General features: G+C 55.6%; 1 protein-coding gene across 6 annotated transcripts; it reads left to right on the forward strand.

Moving 5' to 3' along the window:
- The first annotated feature begins 1168 nt into the window (after window positions 1-1168).
- CDAN1 (codanin 1) lies at window positions 1169-14171 on the forward strand. Of its 6 annotated transcripts, none has more exons than XM_017960561.3 (28): window positions 1169-1300; window positions 1533-2011; window positions 2233-2439; window positions 2636-2805; window positions 2942-3055; window positions 3138-3216; window positions 3935-4055; window positions 4234-4343; window positions 5130-5219; window positions 5887-5962; window positions 6463-6668; window positions 6957-7077; window positions 7217-7363; window positions 7521-7687; window positions 8078-8165; window positions 8411-8500; window positions 8674-8728; window positions 8925-9058; window positions 9149-9252; window positions 9452-9610; window positions 9990-10053; window positions 10235-10313; window positions 10499-10647; window positions 11818-11925; window positions 12073-12136; window positions 12543-12724; window positions 12965-13072; window positions 13465-14171. In XM_017960561.3, exons 1-28 carry the CDS (start codon window positions 1211-1213, stop codon window positions 13588-13590), a joined length of 3687 nt encoding a protein of 1228 aa, XP_017816050.1. In that variant the 5' UTR covers window positions 1169-1210; the 3' UTR covers window positions 13591-14171. The 6 variants fall into 6 exon arrangements, with proteins under 6 accessions (XP_017816050.1, XP_003900888.1, XP_021796190.1 ...); XM_003900839.5 differs by having other exon boundaries at window positions 1182-1300; window positions 2236-2439; XM_021940498.2 differs by lacking the exon at window positions 9452-9610 and having other exon boundaries at window positions 1182-1300.
- The last annotated feature ends 299 nt before the right edge of the window (window positions 14172-14470 follow it).

Genomic DNA, 14470 nt, shown 5'->3' on the forward strand with positions numbered 1-14470 from the left:
TTTGTCTTTTTAGTAGAGACACGGTTTCACCATGTTGGCCAGGATGGTCTCTATCTCTTGACCTCGTGATCCGCCCACCTTGGCCTCCCATTGCACTCCAGCCTGGGGGCGACAGAGCGAGACTCCATCTCAAAATAAAATTAAAGGAGATTAAAACAAATTACTCAGGCTGGGCGTGGTGGCCCACGCCTGTAATCCCAGCACTTTGGATCTGCTGCCCCCTCCGCGCCAAAACATTAGCTGGGCTGTAGCCCTAGGGAGGCTGAGTTGGGAGGATTGCTTGAGCCCAGGAGGCCAAGGCTATGGTGAGCCCTGCTCACGCCACTGCACTCCAGCCTGGGCAACAGAGCAAGACCCTGTCTCAAAAACAAAACAAAACAAAACAAAAAACAAAAAAGGAAAAAAAACCCTCAAGCTCCCAGAAGCTAACCATGATATACTTACTGACATCTAAACTGCAAAATAGTTGAAGTATTAACCTCATGTAAACCCATTTAAGTAAATAAAGCTACATACAAGAGATTCTGTGTGCACGGTGGCCCGAGGCACTTTAAGGGTTGTGGCTTGGAGATTATTAAGAACCTCCTAGAAATAATTCTGTCCTAAATGGTCAATCAGTTGATGGTGAGCGCTGAAAAGCCGATAGGTACTGCTCGGCCAAGGGATTGAAAAATCGGCCTTTGAGAAAAAGTCAAAGTGAAAGATTGGATTAACTTTATAATTTCTCTGGGGTGGTGCCAGTTGGATCTAGGAAACTTAAACTCTTGAAGGAATATGCTTAGAGCAGAAGATAAAAGCTGGTGGCTGTCTCTGTTCCCCTCTACCTCTCTCCCGGCTCCTCGGTCTCCCCAGAGGGGCGTCCGACCCGCGGCAGCCCCACTCCCAGCTCGAATCCTTCCCTTCAGGTCGCTCCAGGGCGGGCAGCCAAGGTGGGCCTCCCCAGGCGCTGTGATCCGCACTTCGCCTCCCAGCAACCGGCCTGTCGGCCCGGGCTGAGGACCCAGCGAGGCCTTGACCGTGGGCCTGGGCAACAGCCAGCTCCGCCCCGCCCCGCGGCCCGGCCCCGCCCCGCGGCCCGGCCCCGCCCCGCCAGGCCGGTCCCTCCCCGCCCCGCGACCCAACGGTTGCTCCCCGCCGCCGGCCCCGCCCCTCCCTGGCCGCCCGTGGCGCGCCGGCGCCTGCGCAGTCGCCCCAGAGAGCCCGGACCGGGATGGCGGCCGTTTTGGAGTCGCTGCTGCGAGAAGAGGTGTCGGTCGCAGCCGTCGTGCGGTGGATCGCGCACAGCACCCGGGGTTCGGAGGTAACAGCGCTGACACGCCCCCAGGTCTGACCCGAAGCCGGTTCCCGCAGTGGAGCCCAGCCCTCAGTCCCCTTCCCCGAGGGCGCCGGGCTGCCAAGCCGGGCCGAGTGCGCTCCAACTGGGCGCCGCTGCCCGGGCCGCCCACCCGAGGCTCGCCCCGCGGCCCCCGCTGCTCACAGCCCCCGGGCCGGCGGCTGACCCTCTCGCCCCTCGGCCTGTGCTTCTGCCCTAGGATAACCCCGGGGAGGCGGCCGCGCTGAGCTCACTCCGGCCCCTGCGGAAAGAATTCGTACCGTTCCTGTTGAACTTCCTGAGGGAGCAGAGCAGCCGCGTCCTCCCGCAGGGGCCCCCGACCCCCGCCAAGGCCCCGGGCGCCTCGGCAGCCTTGCCAGGGAGGCCGGGAGGCCCGTCGCGGGGCAGCCGCGGGGCACGCAGCCAGCTCTTCCCTCCGACCGAGGCCGCGAGCACCGCCGCCGAGGCCCCTCTGGCCCGCCGCGGGGGCAGGAGGCGGGGCCCGGGGCCGGCCCGCGAGCGTGGAGGCCGCGGCCTGGAGGAGGGGGTCAGCGGGGAGAACCTGCCCGGAGCCGGGGGCCGGAGGCTCAGGGGCTCTGGCAGCCCCAGCCGCCCCAGCCTCACGCTCTCTGATCCACCAAACCTCAGCAACCTGGAGGAGTTCCCTCCCGTAGGCTCGGTTCCCCCCGGCCCTGCAGGGTGAGACTCGGCTCTCATGCGGGAGATGGGTACCACGAAGGCTCTGGGGGAGTCAGTCATTCGGGCTCGGCGCTCCGCAGTGCAGCGCGAGGATGAGTAGAGGCTGGGGGTGATGGCGAGGGTTTTTGTGGGGTTTTTTTTGCAAGAGGTCTAGCTGTTGCGGTTGTGGAGGGGGGATGTTTGAAGATAGGAATTTGAGAAAAACCTGTGGCTACTCTCAGCAGGACGAAGCCTTCTCGCAGGATCAACCCAACTCCGGTGAGCGAAGAGCGGTCACTCTCCAAGCCCAAGACCTGCTTCACCTCACCCCCAATCAGCTGTGTCCCCAGTTCCCAACCCTCAGCCCTGGACACTAGCCCTTGGGGCCTTGGCCTTCCCCCAGGGTGCAGAAGTCTGCAAGAGGAGCGGGAGATGCTCAGGAAGGAGCGGTATGGCCTGGCCGCTCCTGGGGATGTCGGCTTCCTCGCTATGGGGGATCTTCAGGGGTTTTCCCTGAAATTGATTTCCCTCTTGGGGACTCTGGGTTTGTCTTCTGGGCTATTGGTATCTTCTCTGGAGGGACCTGAGTGTCGCCGTGGCAGGGGAGCCAAGCTGACTGCTCATGAAATTTCTTTATTCCCATAGCTCTAAGCAGCTGCAGCAGTCACCTACCCCTACCTGTCCCACCCCAGAACTGGGGTCGCCCCTCCCCAGCCGGGCAGGAAGCCTCACAGATGAACCTGCAGACCCTGCCAGAGTATCTTCCCGCCAGCGCCTGGAGCTGGTAGCCCTTGTTTACTCCTCGTGCATTGCTGGTGAGTGAGAGCAGAGGGAGCTGGAGTGGAGATACTTGTAGAACTGCTGGGTAAGAGAATTGAGAAGGCACCTGGAACTGAACCTTGGCTCCAAATGGTGCCCCATAGCATGGGATTTCCTTTTGTATCTATCTAGAGAACCTCGTACCAAACCTCTTCTTGGAGCTTTTCTTCGTCTTTCAGCTGCTCACTGCCCGGAGGATGGTGACTGCCAAGGACAGTGACCCTGAACTAAGTCCAGGTGTCCTAGGTCAGTGAGCAAGCCTCCTTTTGACACGTGGGGTCTAGAAACAGGACCGTTCTTAACTGACAGTTTGGTACTGTCCTTCTAGATTCCCTGGAAAGTCCACTGTTCCAAAGCATCCACGATTGTGTCTTCTTTGCAGTGCAGGTTTTGGAGTGTCACTTTCAGTGAGTTTCCCTGGCTGAGGCATTTGGGCCTCATTCTTATCATCTGCTTAGCTCTCTGGCTGCTTGGGACCTATGCTGGTGCTAACACGGGGGCAGTGGCCCTGGACCTTCTCCTACCTGTAATCTTTCATTTTGTGTTAAGGCTATGAATGTAATACCTAAAAGAATGAGATGGGGCCAGGTGCGGTGGCTCATGCCTGCATTCTCACCACTTTGAGAGGCTGAGGCAGGACAGTCACTTAAGCCCAGGAGTTTGAGACCAGCCTGGGCAACATTACAAAAATCCCATCTCTACAAAAAAAAAAAAAAAGGCTGGATGTGGTGGAGTGCACCTGTAATCCCAGCTACTTAGGAGGCTGTGGTGGGAGGATCACCTTCCAGGCTGTAGTGAGATCACGCCACTGCAGCCCAGCCTGGGTGACAGAGACCCCCATCTCAAAAAAAAAGAAAAAAAAAAGGACCCCTGTGGCCTTGGCAGCTGAGCTTTGGGTTTCTGGGTAATGTACCTGTCCTGCTGTCTTGGTCCCTGCTCTGTAAAGTCTCATATCCTCCCCTTTACTTTCATTGTCTTTGATCCTTGGCCCACGACCTTGCAGGACGTATCTGGGCTCGCACACCTGCACCATGCCTTAGAGATCCTCTGTGTGGTGTGCAGGTGCTTGCTTCCTACTTGCAGTCTGTGTTCCGGTCTCAGTCATAGGTGTTCTCATCCCTGCAGGGTTCTTTCCAACCTGGACAAAGGGACCTTGAAGCTGCTGGCTGAGAATGAGCGGCTGCTGTGCTTCTCACCAGCTCTGCAAGGCCGCCTTCGAGCTGCCTATGAGGGCAGTGTTGCCAAGGTAGTGACCCCAACTTAGATGCCCACTAGCCTGGACCTAACCCTTCCTAGCTTTCATAAATTCAGGCAACCCTGCTGACGACACTTAAGTGTAATGTGAGCTTACTCTGGGCAAGAATAAGAGGGAGAAGTGGTCTCAGCATGACCCTGCGGTTCCTAATGTTCCTGCTGTATTTTAGGTCTCTCTGGCAATGCCTCCCTCTGCTCAAGCTGTCTCCTTTCAGCCAGAGACTGACAATCGTGCCAACTTCTCCAGTGACCGAGCCTTTCATACTTTTAAAAAACAGAGGTGATAAGAAAAGGGACTTTTGAGGGAGGGAATGAGATGACATTTTTCTGGAAGAGGCAGCTGTTTCGGTTTCATAGAAATTAGGAGTTTGGCACTAACAGGTGCTGGGTTAGTTCTCCCAGCTCCTTCCTGCTGGCCATCATAGGGACCACCTGGCTTCACTCTCTTGTGTGCCTGTGAACCCCGGAGCTTAGCCAGCCGTCTTACAGGTGTGTGGCTTTAGTCTCGGGGTTCTCAGGCAAGAATGTGCCAGGATGAACTGTCACTGCCCACAGAAGTACATGAAGCCTGTAGTGTGCTGCTGGTCTGTAGCACTACTGTCATCATGTAGAGAACTCTGGAGAAATTAAAAAAGGGCTGCTGGCCGGGTGGGCGTGGTGGCTCCTGCCTGTAATCCCAGCACTTTGGGAGGCCGAGACAGGTGGATCACCTGAGGTCGGGAGTTCTTGACCAGCCTGGCCAACATGGTGAGACTCCGTCTCTACTCAAAATACAAAAATTAGCCAGATGTGGTGGCGGGCACTTGTAATCCCAGCTACTCCGGAGGCTGAGGCAGGAGAATCGCTTGAACCCAGGGGGCGGAGGTTGCAGTGAGCCGAGATCGCGTCATTGCACTCCAGCCTGGGTGACAAGAGCAAGACTCCATCTCAAAAAAAAAACAAAAAAAAACAAAAAAACAAAAGGTGGTGGGTGGGCTGTGGATAGTCCTGTCCTCAGTTCTTCCAGGGGTGGGAAGGCACTGGTGGGAGTGAGTGCCTCGGCTGATCAGGTGTTCTTATGCGTCAGGGATGTGTTTTATGAGGTGCTGCGAGAGTGGGAAGATCACCATGAGGAGCCTGGCTGGGATTTTGAGAAGGGCTTGGGCAGCAGAATCAGGTGGGTGCTCAGACCTTGTCTTGCGCCTGGCAGTGAGTAGCTCAGTACTGGTCAGTGGCAGGAGGGATGGAGGAGGGAAGGCTTTTCCCCTGCTCCTTCCAGCCATGAGCTGTTTTCTTCTAGCCTCCAAAATCTCTTTAGTTATTGATAACTCTGCCTCTGCTCGAAAGGGATGTCTCTGCAGCTCCTTCCACTCACAGGTGTCTTATCCTTGTTCTCTAGTGGCAGTTGCTTAGAAAGTCCAAAGCTCTTACCCCAGGCTGCTTGAGGTTTTTTGGCCCAAGTCACTGGTTAGACACATCCAGCCTCCATCTTCTCCATCCTCTAGTTTGGGCAAGTCTGGCCACTGTGTAGGTAGATGCCTGGGCTCAGCACGCGAACCCCAGTCCAGTCACATTGCTCATGAAGCTCGCCGCCTGTCAGTGTGGCTGAAGACGGGAGGGTGGCATGATTTCTCGTTTCGTTAAGTGCACCTCTAGCCTCAGAGGACCTTGGTGCTGAGGGAGTGTCCCTTGCCTTCAGTGTCCCTGTGCAGGCAGGCTCTGGCTGAGGTCTGCTCAAGTCCCTGGTAAAGGGCTGGAAAGTCCAGGTGTTCGCTGCTTCTCTGAGATCTTTCTCCCTCTCCCTCTCCTCTCCACACCCTTCATTCCCGCCTTCTATTCCTCAGGGCCATGATGGGCCAGCTGTCTGCAGCCTGCAGCCACAGCCACTTTGTTCGGCTTTTCCAAAAACAACTACTCCAGGTAACAGCCCCAGCAAGAGATTAATCGACATGAAACAGCAGGTATCATAGGCAGCCACGTAACGGCTGCACTTTGGGACAGGGCGGACAGCCTGGCAGGTCCTGGGCTGGAATTTGAACAAGAGTTCTACTCCTTGCGGAGTGGCTGAAACTCGAGTGGCCAAAGAAAAGCCAGGGCACACTCTCTGACATGTCCTGGGCCCTGCACCTCCCCCAGCCTGCTGCTGCCTTCCCTTTGATTTGTGCTGTGGTAAAGAGCCCAGGCTTAGTAAGTAATCAAGCTTTGTTTCAGATCCTAGCTCTAGTGACCCTAGGCACATGCTTAACCTTGGAGTTTCAGTTTCTTCACCTGTGAAACAATACTGTAATTCACACCTCAGAAAATCTAAAGCACTTGACACAGTTGGCATTCCTTAAATGTTCATTACTTCTCATTTTTTGTTCAGTCCTTCCCTCCCACTTACTGATTTTTTAATTTCTCTCCTTCCTCTTCCACCCTAGATGTGTCAGAGCCCTGGTGGTGCTGGGGGCACCGTCTTGGGCGAGGCCCCAGATGTGTTGAGTATGCTGGGAGCTGACAAGCTGGGGCGGTTGTGGCGCCTACAGGAACGGCTTATGGCTCCTCAGAGCAGTGGGGGGCCCTGCCCACCCCCTACCTTCCCAGGCTGTCAAGGCTTCTTTAGGGACTTCATCCTTAGTGCCAGCAGGTAGGCTCCGCTGTGTCTTGCAAGGAATGGGGCAAAGGCCAGGAAAGGTTTGGCTTCCCAAAAGGGTAAATAGTTCTCCAGTCTCCTTTGCCTGGAGATAGGCTCCTTCCAGCTCGTACTTGCTGGCTTCATTGCACTTCTCATTCTGTCACCCATGTGGGTGATTTCATTGCTCCTGGGCCTCCCTGTCTGTCCGGCTGCTCCCTTCCCTCTGGAGTGCCCCTTCTAGATTCTGGCTCTTCCTGTACCTTTTCCAGTACTTATGCCCCACCCACCCCTTCTTCTCAGCTTCCAGTTTAACCAGCATCTCATGGACAGTCTGAGCTTGAAGATCCGGGAGCTCAATGGCCTGGCCTTGCCCCAGCATGAGCCCAGTGATGAAGACGGGGAGTCAGATGTAGACTGGCAGGTCTGAAAACAGAACAAGGGAAATCATGGGGTCTGACCCAGGAGGGAAGGGAGTATGTTGAAGAAGAACTTTGTAACAGACCGGGAATTGTTCTGGAAGCCTCATGCTTGGACCTTTTATTTCCCTTGATTCCATGCAGGGTGAGCGGAGGCAATTTGCTGTGGTGCTTCTTAGCCTGAGACTTTTGGCTAAATTCCTGGGCTTTGTGGCTTTCCTGCCATACCGGGGGCCTGAACCTCCCCCGACCGGTGAGCTTCAGGACTCCATTCTGGCCCTCAGGAGCCAGGTGAATGGGCGGGGGATTCTGGTGAGGAGGGAGCAGGGAGGACCAGCCAGGCACTGAAGCTGACTGGTTTCCTTGGCTATTCTGGAAACCAGGCAGGTTAGAGGGCACCTCCCAGCCCTTCCTAGGGACCCACCTGACTGAGCTCCGGCCCTTCCAGGTCCCTCCGGTCCTGGATGTGCGGACTCTGCTGCAGCGAGGGCTGCAGGCCCGCCGGGCGGTGCTCACCGTGCCCTGGCTGGTGGAGTTTCTCTCCTTTGCTGACCATGTTGTTCCCTTGCTGGACTATTACCGGGACATCTTCATTCTCCTGCTGCGCCTGCACCGGTGAGTGGAACAAGGCTAAGGCTTGACGAAAGGACTCGGGAGTCAGGGGACATTGGTCAAGCCTGCTATTAATAAAGAGGGTCGAGCAGTCTGCATGTTGTGTGTGGCGCCCCGGCCATAACTGAGCCCTGGGAGAGGCAGGATTGGCTCCCCTGAGGTGGATGGTGGGACATCATCTGCACTTTCATTGGCTTCATGCTGTTCCCGAGGTGGCCCCACCAAGAGACAGTCCCCATGCAGGAGGGGGCGCTGGGGGGGATCCTGCTTGCCGACATGGCCCCAGTCCCTTTTAGTTCTGCTTTTGCGAGCCAGCCTCCAGTGACAGCGTTTGCCTCCTCCGTTCCCTTCCCCTTTCTGCTCAATCCTGTGTACTGCCCACTGATGTTTCAGGAGCTTGGTGTTGTCGCAGGAGAGTGAGGGGAAGATGTGTTTCCTGAACAAGCTGCTGCTACTTGCTGTCCTGGGCTGGCTTTTCCAGGTGGGCAGAGTGAGGGTCCAGGTTGGGAGTGGTTCTGCAGCTGAAGATGCGGAGTGGGCAAATGTCCGAGTACGAATGAGGCAAGGGCTGGAAGACAAAGGTTCAGGAAAGGCCTGGTGATTCCCATCGTCTCAGAGGAGGCTGCTTTGAAGCTGGCACCTTCTCCCTGGGACCATGCAAGAGGTGCGGTGGGGTGGGGGTCTCTGAAGTTGACCTGAGTTGTGACTGTCTTCCTGTCTTGCCAGATTCCCACAGTCCCTGAGGACTTGTTCTTTCTGGAAGAGGGTCCCTCAGATGCCTTTGAGGTGGACACAGTAGCCCCAGAGCATGGCTTGGTGAGTGCTGGGGTCCAGCCAGAGCCATGGGAAACTCAGGAATAAAGGAAGTGGGCTGCGTGGGGAGGCCCGGCCAGGGGCAGATGTAACCCTTGTAAACGCCCTGCCAACTGCCTGTTTCCTGGGCGCGCTGGGGGAGGGGCAGCCTGCCGACCCCAGCCTGTTCTCCCCAGGACGCCGCGCCTGTGGTGGACCAGCAGCTGCTCTACACCTGCTGCCCCTACATCGGTAAGCACCCATCTCCCTGCAGGGCCCCTGGTCTGCCCCCTCCATGAGCACCCAGAAGGCGCCCCCTGGCCCAGCTCCCTCGAATACTGCTCCGTTCATAGTCATCCCTGGGTGTCTGAGCCTCTTGACTGCACAAATCAATTCTGATACTTGGGGAGAGGGTGCTGGAACTGAGAACTCGGACTTACTGACGCAGGGGAGCTCCGGAAACTGCTGGCGCTGTGGGTGTCAGGCAGCAGTGGACGGAGTGGGGGCTTCATGAGGAAAATCACCCCCACCACGACCACCGGCCTGGGAGCCCAGCCTTCCCAGACCAGCCAGGGGCTGCAGGTAAGGGCAGGGCGGAGACAGCCACGGGGGAAAGTGGGGAGGTGGGGGGAGGTCGGAGGAAGCCTCGCTGCCTCTCCCTTCTCCCGCCAGGCGCGGCTCGCCCAGGCCTTTTTCCACAACCAGCCACCCTCCCTGCGCCGGACTGTAGAGTTTGTGGCAGAGAGAATTGGATCAAACTGTGTCAAACATATCAAGTAAGAGTGGGTTAAGGATCCTGGTCTCATCGCGCTACCATTTTTTCCCCTTTTTCCTCAGTTGCAAAGCTGAGGAGGTCAGCCAGAGGGCGGGTGTGGGGCTGAAGTGGCGGACACGTTTTGAAGGAAATTCCCTTAAATGTGCAGCCCCTTTCCGATTAACCCTCCAACCACCCCCACCTTGCTGTCCCTGCTGCAGGGCTACACTGGTGGCAGATCTGGTGCGCCAGGCAGAGTCACTTCTCCAAGAGCAGCTGGTGACACAGGGAGAGGAAGGGGGAGACCCAGCCCAACTGTTGGAGATCTTGTGTTCCCAGCTGTGCCCCCACGGGGCCCAGGCATTGGCCCTGGGGCGGGAGTAAGCAGCGCTGGTCCATTTGATCCACTCTCCTCTTGGCTTTCTCCGTCTTTTCTTTCCGTTTTCACACTTACTCTTTTTTCCCGTCTCTCCACGTCTCCTTTTTTCTTCTCCTCGCCCCCATCCTCTGTAAGCCCTGCACTGGCTGTAGGCCTTCTGTGGCACAAAATCCAGGCCTAAGTTTGGAGCGTGTATGATGCTGTGGGGCTGGCAGTTGGGCTTCTTTTTTCTCTGGCACCCGGGGTGGGGCGGAAGGGCAAACGGTGCCTCCTTCCAAGGTACAGCCTCCCAGACCAGATGCTTGGTGCACTCTGGGCATTTACTTCTACAGCCAGGCTGAAATACCCAGAGACCACTGACCCTGTCTGTCTCCTTTTAGGTTCTGCCAAAGGAAGAGCCCTGGGGCTGTGCAGGCGCTGCTTCCAGAGGAGACCCCGGCAGCCGTACGTGGGAGGGAGGCCTGCAGCTAGCAGGCCAGGCGGTTGTGGGAGAGGTGCACGGAGTAGTTGTGTGCAGACACAGCTGTGTGAAGCTGGTGGTGGGGGGCAGGGTCCGTGCCCAACTCTGGCATCCCTTGTTGCACCCAGCCCTTCCCTAGCCCCTGACTCTAGTTCTGGTTCGCAGGTTCTGAGCAGTGCAGAGAACATTGCTGTGGGGCTTGCAACAGAGAAGGCCTGTGCTTGGCTATCAGCCAATATCACAGGTAAGGTCCAGGAGAGGGGAATGGCTGAATCGAGTGTTTAAAAAGTGGACTGGCAGAGAGTCGCAGGCATTCTGAGGGAGATGGGGCCAAGAGCCAGGAGGAAACAGCAACAGGCGTGGGTCAGCATGGCGAGCCTGCGCAGGGCTCCCCCGTGATTCCTTTCCCATTCTCCCTCTGCCCCGCAGCACTGATCAGGAGGGAGGTGAAAGCAGCAGTGAGTCGCACACTTCGAGCCCAGGGTCCTGAACCTGCTGCCCGGGGGGAGCGGAGGGGCTGCTCCCGCGCCTGTGAGCACCATGCTCCCCTCCCCTCCCACCTCATCTCCGAGATCAAAGTACACGGCTACCCTACTCCCTTTGGCTTCCCTGCTCCCTCTCCCTGCTGTTCTCACATCAGCTCCAGGATTTTTATGTAGAAGCTGTCTGTGCTGTCCACTAGTCCCCATTTCACTCATTACTGAATGGGGTTAGGTAGGGCAGAGCTGAATTGAATGGTTTTCCTAATTGTCACTCTGATTTTTTAATCATCCAAAAGGGGAAAAGGGTAGATAAGACATTTTTGACTAAATGCTTATTATGCAGATGGCAATGAGAGTGGGGTGGTGAATGGTTTGATAGCAAATGAGTCTCTAGGAAGCAGTCGCCCAGTATTTGGAGACAATTTCAGAAATGTTCTATGCGAGAGGTGATGCTCGTTTAGTTATAGGCAGTAAGAATAAACCATTGGTTCTCCTAACTTGATTTTAAAATTCAAGGACTGTCTAGAGCAGGAGTCAACAAACAGCCCATGGACTGAAGCGAGCCTGCCCCTTGTTTTGTGGGTGAAGTTTTAGTGGAATGCAGCCGTATTCATTGGTGTGCGAGCTGTCTATGGCTGCTTTTGTGCAACTACTGAACAGCAGAGTTGCATAGCTGGGACAGAGACTTTATGGCCTGCAAAGCCTAAAATATTTACTGTCTGGTTCTGGTTTAGGGTATGATCTAGGAATAGAGATTGGAATAGGGACTAAGGTGCAATGACTAAAAATGGAGATTATGTAGGAGGGAGAGGCTTAGTGGCCATTTGATACTGGTTGTCAATATGCAGAGGATTTCTGCATTGAAACCTCAGCTCTCCAGAGAAGATGAACAGAGAGGCTTCAGAGACAGAAGATACTAAGACGGTATCTGATAGGCCAGTTTCCTTACATGCTTCAAGAATAAGATGCCCTATGGGAGTTGGCTAGCTACAGTTTGGGCCCAAGTTGAGTGACGTTTCCCATGCTGTGGCAGCCTGCTGTCCCTCAGCTGACCTCCTCCATCTGTTCCCTCTCTTGTTGTCCACGTGGTGCTTCCCCTGGCTGTGCTGTCCTGCCCAAGTCCCAGGCCTGGGGGCAACTTGGCTTCACTCACCATACCCTGGGCCCTATGCTGCCTCTCCCCACTGGCCGATCCCTGTCCCAAGCCGAATTCTCTGTGGCATCCTGGTCCCCAGCGCAGGGTAACGTCTCCCCTGCTCTCCACAGGACGTGCTCTCCTTGGCCGTGGGGCCACGGGACCCTGACGAGGGAGTTTCCCCAGAGCATCTGGAACAGCTCCTAGGCCAGCTGGGCCAGACACTGCGGTGCCGCCAGGTGAGATGTGGCATCTGCCACTCAAGGGCTGCTTTTTTCTTTGTCCTCGTGTGAGACCTGATAACCAGAGCCACACTGGCTTAGCGCTGGTTCTCGCAGCAGTAAGCGTGGTGATACCTATGCTATCTCTTCCCCCGCCCACTGCAGTTCCTGTGCCCACCTGCTGAGCAGCATCTGGCAAAGTGCTCTGTGGAGTTAGCTTCCCTCCTCGGTATGGCTCCTTTCCATCAAATCCCTCTCTTGCCTGATCCCCTAGATCTCACGGTTGGGTACAAGCAAGATTAGAAACAGAGCCCTCTTCCGTCCCCATCTCTCTTTTTTTGAGACAGAATCTTGCTCTGTTGCCCAGGCTGGAGTGCAGTGGCACAATCTCAGCTCACTGCAACCTCTGCCTCGGCCTCCCAAGTAACTGGACTACAGGTGCCCGCCACTATGCCCAGCTAATTTTTATATTTTTAGTAGAGATGGGGTTTCACTATGTTGGCCAGGCTGGTCTCGAACCCCTGACCTCATGATCCGCCCGCCTCAGCCTCCCAAAGTGCTGGGATTACAGGCGTGAGCCACCGCGCCCAGCCTGCCCCCATCTCTTAAAGCTTGGCTTTCCTCTCTTTCCACAGTTGCAGACCAAATTCCCATCCTAGGTCCCCCGGCACAGTACAGGCTGGAGAGAGGGCAGGCTCGAAGGCTTCTGCACATGCTGCTTTCCTTGTGGAAGGAAGACTTTCAGGGGCCAGTTCCGCTGCAGCTGCTGCTGAGCCCAAGAAACGTGGGGCTTCTGGCAGACACAAGGCCCAGGGAGGTGAGTCAGACAGAAGGAGGAGGCATCTCAGCCCTCTGCAGTCACACTCCGAACATGCACCACCCTTGCCTCAAACTATGAGCTGCTCTATTTCCCTCTTCTGTTCCACACAGAAATGGACTCCATTTATCCATCTCAAGTCTCTTCCCAGCAGCTCTGTCCTTTGAGATCTCAATGTGTGTCATTAGGGTCACTCTGCCATCCCCCTAGCAACCCTGACCTTCTCGGTGTGTTTTGCAGTGGGACTTGCTGCTATTCTTGCTCCGGGAGCTGGTGGAGAAGGGTCTGATGGGAAGGATGGAGATAGAGGCCTGCCTGGGCAGCCTCCACCAGGCCCAGTGGCCAGGGGTAAGGAGTCTCCTGTCTTACGTGTAGAGAGAACAGGTGTTACATATCCCATCTGTCCTGAAAGGAAGCAAGTGATGGGGCCAAACTAAGTGGATTTTTAATTTGGGGCAAAATAATTCATCTTTTAATGGGACTAATAATTTCAAGATGGAAGTAGATGCACTCAGTAGTACTCAAAAACTGGTAAAGCCTGTGCCTCCCCCATCAGGGTTCACTCCTTGCCATAACTTCAGCCTCCCAGAGTACTAACAGACAAGGTTTCATGTCCATTTCAGTGTGGAGGGCAGTTGAGAAAAAATAATGTAGCCAGCCAGGTTGTGGTCTTTAGTGAAAAAGGATGAGCCATTGAGAATTACATGCTGCCTTTTTCCTCATCTTTCTACATATTCCAGGACTTTGCTGAAGAATTAGCAACACTGTCTAACCTGTTTCTAGCTGAGCCCCCCCTGCCAGAACCCCAGCTGAGAGCTTGTGAGTTGGTGCAGCCAAACCGGGGCACTGTGCTGGCCCAGAGCTAGGGCTGAGAAGTGGCCCTGCCTGGGGCATCTCACCAGAACCCTGGACCCCCGCCTCACGAGGAGGCCGAAGTGCCCACTGCGGACCCTCACTGGTTGGGGAGTAGCCGGGTCTACAGTCAGACTTCCTGCTCTGTGAAAGAAGGATGTCGCTGCCTGGCATCCCACCACACGAATCTGAGGAGGAGGAGAGGTGGCCTGATTCGGGATTATGGCAGAAAAGCCAAGATGACAGTCCTGAAGTAGAAGAGGTGGTGTTTATCTCTTGGATACTAAATGAAATGAGGTGTGTGGGCTTGTCAACACAGAATTCAAGCCTCATTTGCTATCCCAGCAGCTCTTAAAACTTTGTGGTCTTGGAACTCATGACAGAGGCAAATGACTTCCGCTTAACTTACGAAGAAAAAAATAAGAATCTTGGGAGTCTACATTTTCTTATCACCAGGAGCTGGACTGCCATCTCCTTAAAAATGCCTAACACAGGCCGGCTGTGGTGGCTCGTGGCTCATGCCTGTAATCCCAGCACTTTGAGAGGCCTGAGATAGGCGGATCGCTTGAGATCAGGAATTCGAGACTAGCCTGTAATCCCAGCAATTTGAGAGGCCTGAAGTAGTTCGAATCGCTTGAGGTCAGGAATTCGAGACCAGCCTGGCCAACATGGGGAAACTCCATCTCTACTAAAAATGCAAAAATTGGCTGGGCGTGGTGGTGCGTGCCTGTAGTCCCAGCTACTCGGGAGGCTGAGGCACAAGACTTGCTTGAACCTGGAGGCGGAGGTCACAGTGAGCCGAGATGGCCCCACTGCACTCCAGTCTGAGGGACAGAGCAAGACTGTCCTTAAAAAAAAAAAAAAAAAAAAAAAGCTTAACAGATGAGGTAGGAC

Source organism: Papio anubis, chromosome 7, assembly GCF_008728515.1.
Source record: "Papio anubis isolate 15944 chromosome 7, Panubis1.0, whole genome shotgun sequence".
Classification (NCBI taxonomy): domain Eukaryota; kingdom Metazoa; phylum Chordata; class Mammalia; order Primates; family Cercopithecidae; genus Papio; species Papio anubis.

Excerpts from the sequence above, each read along its gene's own strand:
- CDAN1 (XM_017960561.3), top strand. The coding sequence starts at position 1,211 with ATGGCGGCCGTTTTGGAGTCGCTGCTGCGAGAAGAGGTGTCGGTCGCA. Across the intron at positions 6,669-6,956 it reads TTCATCCTTAGTGCCAGCAG|CTTCCAGTTTAACCAGCATC; the intron begins GTAGGCTCCGCT and ends CCTTCTTCTCAG. Across the intron at positions 10,314-10,498 it reads GCTATCAGCCAATATCACAG|CACTGATCAGGAGGGAGGTG; the intron begins GTAAGGTCCAGG and ends TCTGCCCCGCAG.